Here is a 13,618-nt window from a genome sequence, read left to right as displayed (position 1 = left end):
AGTATAAAGGAATGTGTTTTAAATCTTTTTCTGAGAACTGGGACAATAATTTCAGGGAAGAATAAGGCCTTCTCTTTCCTTGACACAGTTTAAATGTTGTTAAAGACATTGCTCTACCTTTTCTAGGAAATAGAAAGATTAAAACAAGAAATTGATAATGCCAGAGAACTACAAGAACAGAGAGACTCTTTGACTCAGAAACTGCAGGTGAGCTATAGTAAAGTTTTTTATTCATTTCTGCATAGAATGGCATCAATTATTCATTCACATAGTAATGACCTTTTTTCTGAGACTCCATTTTATAGAGGTTTCAGTCATTTTTCTTTTCCTGGGCTTCTGATTCATGCCTAATCTTTAATTTTTCAAAAATTACTGGATAACTTTATCTAGGTAGCTTATAATCATCATGGATGATCATTTATAAATTGCCGTTAGTGAATTATTTTGGAAATGTTTACTTTTAACTTTTAAAAAATGCCCTACATTTAAGAAAATTTCTCAAATGGATTTTATTCAATTTAGGAACTATGCTGTTTTTTTTATACTGAACTAACTAATGTATGAATTACATCAGTAGTTATGCCCTGATGGAACAAAAGTTAGTTCTCCTTTTCTTTCTTCAGTCTGATTAATTTTACTCAATTTTTCCTGCATAAATAGTATGCTTTCTGATTCTAATTTACATACTATATCCTGTGTCAGTAGTAGTTCGACATGGTAAGGGAAGATTTTTCAGAATTCTTTACCAAAGTGTCCTCTTGTCAGCTCAGTCACTTTTCTTACACCCACATGGTTACCTGCCTCAATAAAGAAGGATTAGAACCACTTTGGAAGCAAGTTTATGTACAGAATGAGGAATTTGGGATAAGGCATGATAAGGAGTCAGAAAGCCCAGGATCAGAAGGACCTAGATTATAGTAAGAATGGCCAACATTTATTAAGTGCTTCCTCTGTATCAGACACTGTGCTAAGCACTTTACTTACATTGTGCATTCAATCCATATAATAGTCATAATAACCCATATGAAGAAATTGAGGATTGGAAAGATTAACTTGTCTAACCTATATTTAAATGGAAACAGTGAAATTTTAAAGCCTATATCTTTGTCCACCAAACTCTATGGACAATAGGGACCCTTCATAAAGAAAACGGGTTCTTTTTCTGCAATGAAATATTTCTCTCTCCCATCACTGGTTTTCAGCACTCTGGGAAAATGAGATCACTTGTTTTGGCTTGCCATATTAAATGTTTCTACATTTAATCATCTATGTAGATAAGTGGTTCTCAACCAGGGGACATTTAGCAATTCATGGAGACATTTTTTCAGGGACAGATAATCCAATGTTTAGCGGCATCCCTGGCTTTGTCTATTAGATATCCATCCCTAAAGAACTGAGGATCCTGGGAATTGAACCATGTCAGTGTAGTCTTTTTTATGCTATTGATTATTTTCCTTGCAAATTGATGTGGATGGTCTGCTGCTGCAGGCTTCATCTTCAACATTGTTCTCGTCCCTTCTTAAAAAGAATTATCCATTTGTAAACTGCTGATGTCTTTGAACATTGTCCCCATAAACTTCTTTGTGAAGCATCAGTGAATTCGCCATTCTTCCACCCGAATTTCACCATAAGTTTGATGTTTTTTCTTCAATTTTAGCAGAATTCATGTTGCTCTAATAGGAGATCTTTCAAAGTGATGTCTTATCTTTCCTAGTGCCTCAAACTAGATTCTGTTCAGACATGGTATAACAAGTTAGTATGAGTTTACTTTAGTGCAAAAAACTTTGCATCCATGCATAGCTTTTTTTATAGTATGCATTTTCCATGAACCTTTTGAAGACCCCTCATAGTTTTGCCAAATTCCTCTCCAGAAGAGGTTGTGCCAATTCCCATTCCTACCAGCAGTTTAGGCGAGTGCCTGTTTTTCTACAGCCTTATCAACAAAATGTCTTATCATCCTTTTTAATTTTTGGCAGTGTGCGATAGATGAGAAATGATAGCTTTAATTTGTTTTTCTTATTATGAATAAGGTTAAATATCTGTCATAGCTTAAAGGCCATTTTTCTGTCTTTTTGTATGTGTATGAATTGTCTGTTCATGTCTTATGTCCTTTTTTCTATAGGGTTATTAGTCATTTTTTCCAAAAGTTTCAAGTTTCCTTATTAACTGTGATGATGTTACAAATTATTTCTCGCTTTTGACTTCATCTAAGATGTTTTATGTAGCCATATTTATCATTCTTTTTCTGTTACTGCTTCTGTGAACCTTAGTTAGAATCCTCTTTTCTACCTACAAGTTATTTAAGAATCTATCTATATTTCCCTCTAGTAGTTATATGGCTTTATTTTTTACATATAGGTCTCTGATCCATTTGGGATTTATTCTTCTATGTGTGGCATGACGTATGAATCTGATTTTATTTTTTTCCAAGTGTCTATCCTGTTATCTCATTACCATTTACTTAAAGCTTTATCCTTTTTTTCCAGTGATTTGAGATATCCCATTTCCATATGTATTTTGGCCAATTTCTGGACTTCCAGTTCAGTTCCACTGGTCACTATATCTGTTTATGCACCAGCTCCACACTGCTTTAATTATAGAGGCTTTACAATACGTTTTAATATTTGGTAGGACTAGTCACTCCTCAGAGCTTTTATTTTTCATTGTTTTTTCATTCTTGCATGTTTATTTTTCCATATAAACTTTAATATTTACTATAGTACCAGTTTTAGTGTCATCTAAAAATTTAGCTCTGCAAAAAATTGTTACTGGGATTGCTTAGAATTTATAGTATAACTTTAGGAGAACTAATATCTTTATGAGGTTTTCATCCTATCCGAGAACAAGGGATATCTTCCCGTTTGTTCATCTCTACTTTAGTGTTTTTCAGGAGTGTTTTAGGGTTTTCATCATGTGGGTTTTGCATATTTCTAATTGTTTATTTGTTTTTATATTTTTTGGTGTTTGGGGGAGAGGGAGGCAGCTGGCCAGTTTGGGGTCCAAACTCATGACCTTGGTGTTATAAGGCTGTGCTCTAACCAACTGGGCTAACCAGCCAGCCTCTAACTGTTTATTTTTCTGTATTTTGTCTTTTTTTTTTTTCTATTGCAAATGAGATTTTCTCTACCAGTATATTCTGTAATTGGATATTGTTTGTATATATGAAAGCTGTTGAATTTTTATGCTAATTTTATATCCTGCTACCTTACTTAATTACTTTATTGTTTAAGTCTTATCATTTATTCTATTATAATTCTCTAGGGTTTTCTAGGTAAAATAACATATAACCTGCAAATAGAGGGAACTTTACATTTTTGTTTTCTATTCTTAGGCCTCTTTTGATTTTTCTCAATAAATTGCATCAGTTAAAAACACCACTACAGTGTTAAACAGTAGTGGAGATAATGGGCATACTTACTTTGTTCCCGATCTTAGTAGAAATTAGAAATGCCTCTAGTATATCTATATCATTAAATGAAATGCTGGTTTTAACACTAAGGTATATTTATTTTATCATGTTATGAGAATGTTCTTCACTCCTATTTTCTTGAGTGTTTTTAACCACAAATGAGTGTTGAGTTTTGTTAATGGCTTTTTAAAATATCCATAAAGATAATCATAATTTTTTGTTGGGGTGGTTTACGAATTCTTGGTTCAAAAACACCCTCTTTTGGGGAGACAGGAGATAGGTTGTGTGTCCTTTAATATTTTAATTGTCTTTTGTCTGACAAAATCTTAACTTTCCCTGTCTTGCTTCTTTTTCACTTTAACCATTCTTTTTCCAAAAGGTTCTTTTCTCTTTCTTTTCCTTTCTCGTTCTCGGAAATGTTTGTTGTCTTTCCAAGACTGCCTCCTTAAGTTTCATGTACACTAAGTCCCTTTTTTGTAGTCTGCTCTTGTGTACCATGACCTTTTTTTCAGTATTTTGCCACTCAGTGGTCTTTGTCTTTCTTAGAGTTATGATAGTTCAATCTTAGGGCTTTTATTCATCTATTTACTCTTCTGTGCACTGCCCCCACAACCCTGCTCTCCCCCTGCAATGGATTAGAATGAAAGCTTGAGAAATATCTCTGCCGGAAATTGGTGCTTATATTTTCTAAATACAGGTAATTTGACATTTGTACTGTTCTCTGTCTTCCGGTTACATTGAAGTCATGGAATTTGTGTGGTTTTATTCTATAGTTTTGGGAGGTTGGTTGGTAGATTTTAATGTACACAGTCACTGTTACTTTGGCTACCCCAAAATCTGTTCTGTTTACTTCTTTATGGCCTTCCAGAATCCATGCTTCATTAAAACAGGAACTATCTTTGTTTTATTTACTGTTTTATCCCCAATGCCTAGGGCATAGAAGATGTTCAGTAACTAATTGTTGGATAACTGTCCTTCAAAATGTGTGTCTTTTACCCATTTTTCTGTTGAATTATTAATACTTGTCTTAATGATTTATATGTCCTGTCTCATATGAAGGTTAACAATCTAACAAGGCAATAATATATCATATTCATAAGAGTTTAGGATGTGAATTAGATACCAATAAAGATAATTTTTCTGTAGCTTTTATTTAGATTAAATGATGTAGGTTTTAAACTTATGGAAAATTAAGCTGATCTGGTCCCATTGGTAGTGGTCATAATCGTTGAATTTTATTTTAGTCACTCATGGAGCCTAAAACACTAACAAATGAGCATGACCTTCTAACTAGTAGGATTTTATACTTTCAGTTTTTGCCCTTTTAAGCACTCAAAAAAAAGTTAGCAATTCTGGTGTCAGTGCTTTATCAGGGCTGAATCATGCCTCTCTCTGTATAGGAAAAGAGGAAAATATAGGGCAAAATGAATAGTGAGCAGAAGAATGAGTTTGGAGGGAGAATGAAAGGCAAGTAGAAGGTTAGAAAATAAAGACCAAAGGCAGACAACTGGCAAGTGCCACTAACCACGGCTTTAGTTACATCTTCTTATCCCTGTGCACTGGGTTGTCTATTCTTGCTCTAAAACATACTCTGCCTAAATATAGACTAGCACCATCAGCATTGTGTTAGATCCCTTTTGTCACCTAGTTAGTAAAATTCCTGCAAACAGAGAGATGATTTAGAGTAGGAGACTCATTCTAGAGGGAACAACACAATTTACATAGCAGAGGGAATTTTGTGTTTAGCCTGCTTCCATTCAGAATGTTTGGATGTTTCATTGATTGGCAAGGAGAACAAGGGAGCCTTTCATTATTAAGGAAGCCTTTAGAGGCAAACTGGGTATTGCCTAATGAAGTGGGTGTTTGCTAGTGAATGACATTTGGTCTATTTTTATAGTTGGTAACATTCTTTCCTTAAGCTAATTGTTTAAGCCACAAGAGAGCATACTGTGCAATCATGAGTGGAATTTTTACAGTTGATCACAAGATCCGCTTCCTCCCTCATAGTTTACAGCCTCCCTGAATTTGGCTTCTGAATTTATAAATAATTTATTAGCTTCAGATTCTGTTCTCAGTTTACTTATCTTCACCTTGCAGATTATTCAAAGGAAAGAGACTAGAAACATAAATGGTTAACATAATCTAACAGTGAATACTTACAGATTAGAATGAGATTCCTTAAAGTCTTCTATAAATCATTATATCTACTTTATTCCTTTCTTATATTTCCCCAGACTCTTGCAACTCATTGGTAGCATCCTTGCTTGAGCCTTGCCTTGCTCTTAGTTATCTATGTCAAAGCATGTGATTATGTTCCAAATCCTAAATCAGTTGCTACTTTTTCTTTCTTTCGTGTGTGTGTGAGTATGTGAGTGTGTCTGAGAGTGTGTGTGTGTGAGTGTGTGTGTGAGTGTGTGTGTGAGTGTGTGTGTGTGGCTGACCAGCACCAATTGTTGCTTTCTTAATGTGTTCAATCCAATTTCCCAATTTTTTTTTGAAAGTTTAATTTTTAGTTATTTTAGTAGTGAGAAAAATAAATTTGGGGGAAAAAGTGCTCATAATCCCAGCACCAGAACTATTTCCTATTTCCTATTTGTACATTAATTCCCAGAGTTTGTCCTCATGCATATAAATTTTTGCCCAGTTGCAATGAGCTGCTGCTTATTCTGTTCTTTTCATTTAACATTTACCAGATTGTCTTTCAATAATATCATTTTTACAATTTTGATCATCCTGTAGACTTGATAGAATTTCTTTAGAGATTTACATTTAAATGATGTGTTAATATTTGAAACATCTTATCTTCTGAGGATGAGTCATATTGTGCAACTAACACCAAAATGTTTTCATTGTCCCATATAATTTACTACATATGAATATAGTTTGTATCAGTCAATTAATTCCTCTCAGATGTAAAAGTGAGCTTTCCAGAAAGGATATATTACTTTCAATTCGTCACTTATCTGAATAGTTTATTTAAAGTGTAATAGTTGGCTTTCTGCCATTTTTCCCAATTTGATTTAACAAAATTAAATCATTAGCTCAGCTTATGTCCTTTTATTTTTTAGACTCATTTTCTTATATTTGTCTTGCTTAGAAACATTTTTAAAAGCAATAATAACTTCTAAATAATTTTTAAGTATGCCAGAGTCTATCCTGTGTCAAAAATCTTTTTGTAACTTTTTTTTGTGGTCATGAACTTTTTTTCCCCCAAATATTGTTTTTTTTTTCCAACTATCTTTTTTTTTAAATTTAATGTTTAGATAGAAAATTATTTTCTCAACATAGAAACAAAGGAAAACATCACACATTAATTTTAAAGTCAATTGATAAGTAACAAAATTAACACACAAAGATTAACATCCTTAATGCAAAAAGAGCTCTTAAAAATGAATTAGAAAAATCTAAGTAGAAATTTGGTGAAGGACATGAGCAGATAAGTCACACACCCCAAAGAAACACACGTGGCTCATGAGTACATTCTAAGATGTTGGGGGGGTGGAGGACAGGGCTGGTGACCCCCTTTCAGGACCCTAGCGTGCAGCTGGCTGGCTCCGTTGCTGGCCTTGTTGCAGTCAGGGGGCAGGGCTAAGGCCCACGGCCCCTGTCTCAGGACCTCAGTTTGGGGAGGGTAGCAGTCTGGCTCCACTGCTGGCCTGGTTGTGGTTGAGGGGTTGAGGCTAAGGTCCACTGCCAGTCATGAACTTTTGGTTCCTTTTGTCATTTTTTTCTTTCCTTGGTTTATTGTATATTAGAACTGTTAGCTTTATGCTTCTTTAATATGTACGGTTATTACATATCTTCACTATAGTTTTGAGCAGTTGAGCTATATTCTCTACACATGCATTCATTTGATATTGAGGCAGAATTAAAAATTACATATTCAGAGGACTCTAAAATCTCATTTTAGAGAGTTGCTTTCTTCTCTAAATCTTTCTCCAGAGTTGCCAGTACGAAGAAAAAGTTAATTTGTCTCTTTTTCTCGGCCTGCTTTCACCTGAGATTGCTCAAACAGTTGTGCATTAGGAAAAGTAGATGGGCATCAATAAAAGTGAGATGTAAATAATCCACAAAGTGAGTGCCTAGAGTGCTGCCTGGCACAAAGTAATCAGTCAGTAAATTTTTGCTGAGTTGATAGATAGATTCACAAACACACATTCAAAAAAATCACATGGATCTCTGAGATGGTCAAATCTGAAATGTCCTTAAATCGTGTTGAGATTCAGAAGCTCATCCTGATTGTCAAACTGCCTTGATTACCACAATATTAGTAATAACAGAAAGTTGTATTGTTTTCTAAGTGATGAATTAACATATATATATATATATATATATATGTATATTACATTTTTCTTTCTGAAGGAAGTAGAAATTCGGAACAAAGACCTGGAGGGACAACTGTCTGACTTAGAGCAACGTCTGGAGAAAAGTCAGAATGAACAAGAAGCTTTTCGCAATAACCTGAAGACACTCTTAGAAATTTTGGATGGAAAAATATTTGAACTAACAGAATTACGAGATAACTTGGCCAAACTACTAGAATGCAGCTAAGGAAAGTGAAATTTCAGTGCCAATTGATTAAAAGATATACTGTCTTTCTTCATAGTACTGTTTGGGCTCTGCATCAAGATTGCACAAAAAAAATTGAATATCACTCCTCCACGAGGAGGATCTTTTGAAAATTGGAATTGTATATTTCAGTATAAATTTTAGAATTCAGCTTGTAACTAGTTGGGGAAAAAGATGAAAAACTTGAACTACAAATTACCTCCATGTATATTATTGGCCATAGTTAACTAGAAAGTTATAAATAGACACTTGATGCAATCTATTTTTTTTTTTTTTTCTGATATTAGCCAATGGGAGAATTAACAGTGTCTGGGTCACATCCCCTTTTTGTGTTCAACACAGTGAAGATTATCTGCTTTAAAATTAATTTATTTATGATATCTAGAGCTGTGTTTTGTGCAAAAACTTAGTGATGAAAGCCCTGTCTTTTGTTTTAATCTGAATAATTTCTCAGGATATTTTTGCACTGTTAAGAAGCAGTGTCATTACCAATTAATTCTTGCCAGGCGTGAGAGAGAGCTGCATCTTTAATTGAAACATACTATAACTGGGTGTATAGAGTTCTTCCCTTTTTTGTACTGGGAGATATTTCACTCTGGTGACTACTCTGGTACACTCTGGTGTTCTCTAACCTTGTCCGTTGTATAGTTTACTTTTCCATATTGATTCCATGTATTTATGAGAAGATATTGTCTCCCATTTTATTACACATTTTAAAGCCAACTAATGAAGGCAGCTGAGTCCCTCAGAAATTTTTCTTTTTAAATTTCTAATAAATTTGACACAGAGTACTGAAATATCACAGCCCGTCATTGACGGTCTGGTCTAGCAATGTTAAGTATATTTACAGAATATGCAGTTAGTACATTTATTTATATATTTTGCAAGAAATCTTTTCTGAATGATCAATGCATTTCAATTTATGAATAATAATGGTTATTGGGAAACTGTTTATTATAGATAATTTTAAGGTGTATAGCTATTTTAAAGGGGATCCATTTACATCAAATAGCCGATCAGAGGACTGTATCTGAATTATGATCGTGGCAGATGGAGACGGGGTCATGTACTCTGTCTGGGTCTTCACATCAACCACATCTTTATTCCAACCTCACAAGGCAATATTCTGAACTGTTAACTAGGCATTTCAAAACAGGAATTAAATTCAGTAGGCTCGTCTCAGTGAGCAGGTTTTAATGTTGTTTTGATGTAATTTTAAAGACTTTTAGCAAACATGCATTTCTTTATATGATATATTTCTTTTACAAAGCTAATTTAAAAGTAAGCCAAGTGCTGTCTAGTCTGTTTGTGGAATAGGAATTGCATCAGAGTACATACAATTCTTGCTGTGCAATGCTTGCGATGTTGAGGAGGGCTCTTTTTTAAAGTGTATGCTTGAGTGTCTGACTCTCTGGAGTCTATAAATGCACTGACTTTTGTTTGTACCCCAAAATGATTGAATTGTTAAGTATAAAATTAAGCTAATTAATCAATTTGTAACCATTTTTTCACTCATAAACAGTTATTCAACACTAGACAATTTTATTTTATATATATGTATGTAAATACATACATATTAATTTATATTAGAGTGAAAAATAAATGGTTGTTTCTAAATTTAGTTTCTAAAGTGAGTTTTCAGGTGTCTTCAAATCAGACACTTAATCATCATGTATTATATGTGCTATAACATCATGTAAGTTACCTCCATTTATTTTAGGATATTTTCCTCACCTATTTGTTATATGGGGAATAATTTAGGTACACATGCTCAGAGCTGAGATATTTCTCTGATAAATCAGGTAATAAAATGTAATTGATTGATGGAATTTTGAAGTAGATGTGATTTTTATCCATCAGTTTCTGAGTAAAAGAGCACCAGGTTTAAATTTAAATAGGGGATTTAACACTAGGGATCAGGAGATTTAGTTATGAAGAGTTTTAAAAAGTTTTAAAAACTATAAGCTGTTGAAATGGTAAGTGAATTATTTTAATGATATAAAATATTTTTAAATTTTGACATAGTGGTCATTTAATGGGAAAATAACTCACAAAAATGTCTCCACTTGAATTGTATTGATAATGTGAGACATATGTGTTATACAATATATACATATAATCATATGTATATACAGAAAATTATTTTTAATATTTTCGTACTGATATGAAATTTAAAATTGGAAATTTTGTGAGTGTTTTCCTTGTCCAATAGAGCCTGTTTCTTTTTTAGTGATTTAACAATTTCTTGAGGGCTGCACCTTTAAATTCCCAGATTGTCAATAGACATGTACAGTATATGGGATAAGGTGGACACAAGTGCACATATAAATAAAATCTTCTTATTAAGACTATTTTAAACATTCATTTACAGTAGGACAGTATCTAGCAATCATCATCAGCAAGTCATAATTAGGTTGTGTACCTACTGTAGTTTTTTTCCATTTCTGTATTATATGAACATTTGCATATTAAAATTTGGTTTTTCCCAGAGATAAGTATTATATAATGTATCTATATCTAAATCAAACTGTGGTAATATATTTATCAGAAAATAATGTTGGGGACTATAGCCTGAACATGGGGACTTCAAGTGACACAAAGGAGGAGAGCAGAGATTGATCCCATTGTGTATAAGTTATTATATGATAACTATGAATTCTTGTACAAAACCAAAACCTGAAAAAAACAAAAACAAAAATACAGTTTTTATTTTCAAATACATTTGTTGTTCTCTGGAGAATGTACTTTATCTTTTTTTCCTTCAGTCTTTTACAGATATTTGAAAGCATTTAAGTGATGACAGCGTTTACTTAAATCTTACAGGTGCTACTGGATTTTGCATTAGTGTGTTATGTTGTGAAATCCTAACTTTGACATAAAAGGTTTTATAAGTATTTCCCTGCCTGGAAAATTAGTTTTTGTTCTCCTCTCTCTTTCTCTCTCTCTGTCTTTTTTCTCTCCCTTTCTTTCTGCAGACTAAAAAAAAGTTCACAAAGTTGCATCCCTCCTTGTCCCTGTGGAAGATCTCCAGCACCATCATAGATTTGATGTTTTGACGTCATTGAAATGTTGAGAAGCAGTTAGAGGACATACTTTTTAAAAACATTATACTTTTTTCAGGTGGAACCAAAAAAGACACTCAAAGTTAAAATGATATCACCACCTTTTAAAACTCATTTCTTTGCCCTGTTAAAATTATATTTATTCTTTAACATGCATACTACAGTCTTTCATATTTTTATTTAACTAGAGAGTATGCACTTCAGCTACTGTCTCCTGGCAGTACTGATTTTCTGTCATTGCTGGACTGGAGGCAGTCCATGGGCAAAGCAGTCTGTTTGGTGGCAGTGGTTTATTTTTAATCCTTTTATTCATTTGATATCCAATGATTTTAACACCCTGAAATTCTGTGCTTGAAGACATGAAATAGTCTTCATTGAATTTTTGTCTCCTTAATGTATAGCACTGTTCTTTTTATCATTCATGAGGTGAATTAATTTATAGAAAATCTTAAAGAAGAAAACTTTCAGGTAAGAAGTATTTGAGATTGACACATTTTTTAAAAATTTCTCAAGTAGGGCACTATGCTATACCTTTAGTAGGAATAAGTGTTTGTTGAGAAGATAATTTTTATGTGAAAGAATATTTTAGAAATTATGCAGGGCCGAGCCCGTGGCGCACTTGGTAGAGTGCTGCGCTGGCAGCGCGGCGACGCTCCCGCCGCGGGTTCGGATCCTATATAGGACTGACCGGTGCACTCACTGGCTGAGTGCCGGTCACGAAAAAACGACAAAAAAAAAAAAAAAAAAGAAATTATGCAAAGAGGTCTATTTTAGAATAGAAACAGATGTATCATTCACCTCACTCTAAATTGTGAAAGTGTATTTTTTCCTAATATTCATTGGACTTTAAATTTTTTATGACAGTTTTTCTCTATGGGAAACTGATATATAGATGCCACGCAAATGTAAGCATAGTTATTGAATTAAAGAAATGAATATTTTGCAATTTTTTTAATATATTACCTAGTAAAATAGCTAACAATTTAATCGAAGAAAACTCAAAAACTCAATCAGCACTACACTGCCTAGTGATCTCTGCTTGGTGCACTAGATAGAAAAAACACATTTTAAGTCATTTTCACAAAAAAACATGTGACCCAGGAAGAGAAATTGCATCTTATCTAGAATAGAGAGAAGGCCACAAAGGCATATCAGGATAGCTGGAGACATATAGTGCTCCCCCAGCTGTCTCCTACCTTGCTGCTGCTTTTTCCTAAAGGAATTGAGATTGCCCTCGTGAATTTCAGAGACTTTCAGAAGACCCTGTCACTTGTCTTATCAAGATTTGTAACCTAATATAAAACTCACCGTTCTGTGGAATTCAGACCTACTTTTGTCAGTTATTTTTATGTCAGATATACCAGGGATAGAAATATTACTCTCTCCTAGTAACACCAAATGAAGGGGATGGGAGCCTAATAAGTACAAAAGTAAGTCCATTTCTGTAGCACAGAAAAATATCTTTTGTGATTTTTTTTTCTATCAACATTCATGATTTTTTCTTGTTATCTTTGTATTGTAACTATCTTACTATATATACAGATATATAGTAAGTCATATCCATATGACTTGTGGATATGTTCTACCTTACTTTACGTGGGATCATTATATCAAGAAAGCATGGCTAGAAGGGATGTGCTTGAAGTGAATGCTTCCTTTACAACTTTAATATGAAATGGAACAGCAAAGAGTGTTGAGTATCTGCTGTGCGACAGGCACTGTACTAATCACTTGACATTTTATGTCCACATATAGCAGCCCTTCCAGAGGTGTTTCTTTGGGATGGGAGGGGGCAAGGAAGGGGATAGGCTCAAATAATTGCACCTGATATGTTCCCACAGTTACCGGTCTGATCATCCAGTACACCAGTCAAAAGGTGGAGGTCTTGCTCACCTTTCTGGTACAGTTTTTCCCTCTAGCTTGTCTGCCTTGCCTCTCTAGAATACCTCTGTTAGGGCACTTCTTAACTACATATTTTATGTTTGCTCTTCTTAAACTTCTTCCTTCAGCCTTCTTTGGTGTTTACAATGCTTATTATCATAAGTTATAAATCATACTTTCTTTGCATGTGTCATTTATGCAATGTTTTAGTCTCAATTTTTTTTTAACTTGCAAATTAAACCCAACAAAATCCAATGAAAGTAAGTAAGTCTTCATATGCAAAGTTTCAGTCTATAAAATTTGTAGCAAACTATTTGTAAAGATCTTGGGGAATGCAACCCATCTCTTCAATTCCCTAGTAAACAAGTTATAAACTGTAAAACTCATCCCCCAACACTAAACACATGGATAGGATGTGGGTTTTTGCAGTCAGTATTGAGTGACTTTGTGATCAATTCTGGTTCCACAGAAGTTAAGCCTTCTCCAGGTTGATCAAACTATTAGGCTCTAGGATCTTTAGATGGGTGATACTAGAGATCAGGGTGAAAACCCTTTGTTTAGTTCCCAATCAGAGTAGACATTCAGTTAATAATTATTAAAGCACCTGCATTGTGCTGGGCAGGATGTCATGTATCCCTGCAGGACTGGGTTGTCGTTTTTTCTTTCATGTATCAAATTGCCAACCATTTCTCATCGT

The 13,618-nt window shown here is 33.9% G+C and overlaps 1 protein-coding gene across 3 annotated transcripts in view; it reads left to right on the top strand.

The window, feature by feature from the left end:
- Positions 1-13,618, top strand: part of HOMER1 (homer scaffold protein 1) — a 130,551-nt gene that overhangs the window by 103,108 nt on the left and 13,825 nt on the right. The window contains exons 8-9 of one of the 3 annotated variants that reach the window (XM_063087927.1): positions 127-207; positions 10,954-11,729. In XM_063087927.1, the coding sequence (XP_062943997.1) occupies positions 127-207; positions 10,954-11,034 (162 nt within the window). In that variant the 3' untranslated portion in view covers positions 11,035-11,729. Of the gene's footprint in view, positions 1-126; positions 208-7,771; positions 10,873-10,953; positions 11,730-13,618 lie in introns of those variants that run through there. The other 2 variants (XM_063087926.1, XM_063087928.1) reach the window with 2 other exon arrangements.

This window comes from Cynocephalus volans, chromosome 2, assembly GCF_027409185.1.
Source record: "Cynocephalus volans isolate mCynVol1 chromosome 2, mCynVol1.pri, whole genome shotgun sequence".
NCBI classification, from domain to species: domain Eukaryota; kingdom Metazoa; phylum Chordata; class Mammalia; order Dermoptera; family Cynocephalidae; genus Cynocephalus; species Cynocephalus volans.
The sequence above is the reverse complement of the archived record's forward strand: the minus strand, read 5'-3'. Positions and strand labels throughout refer to the sequence as shown.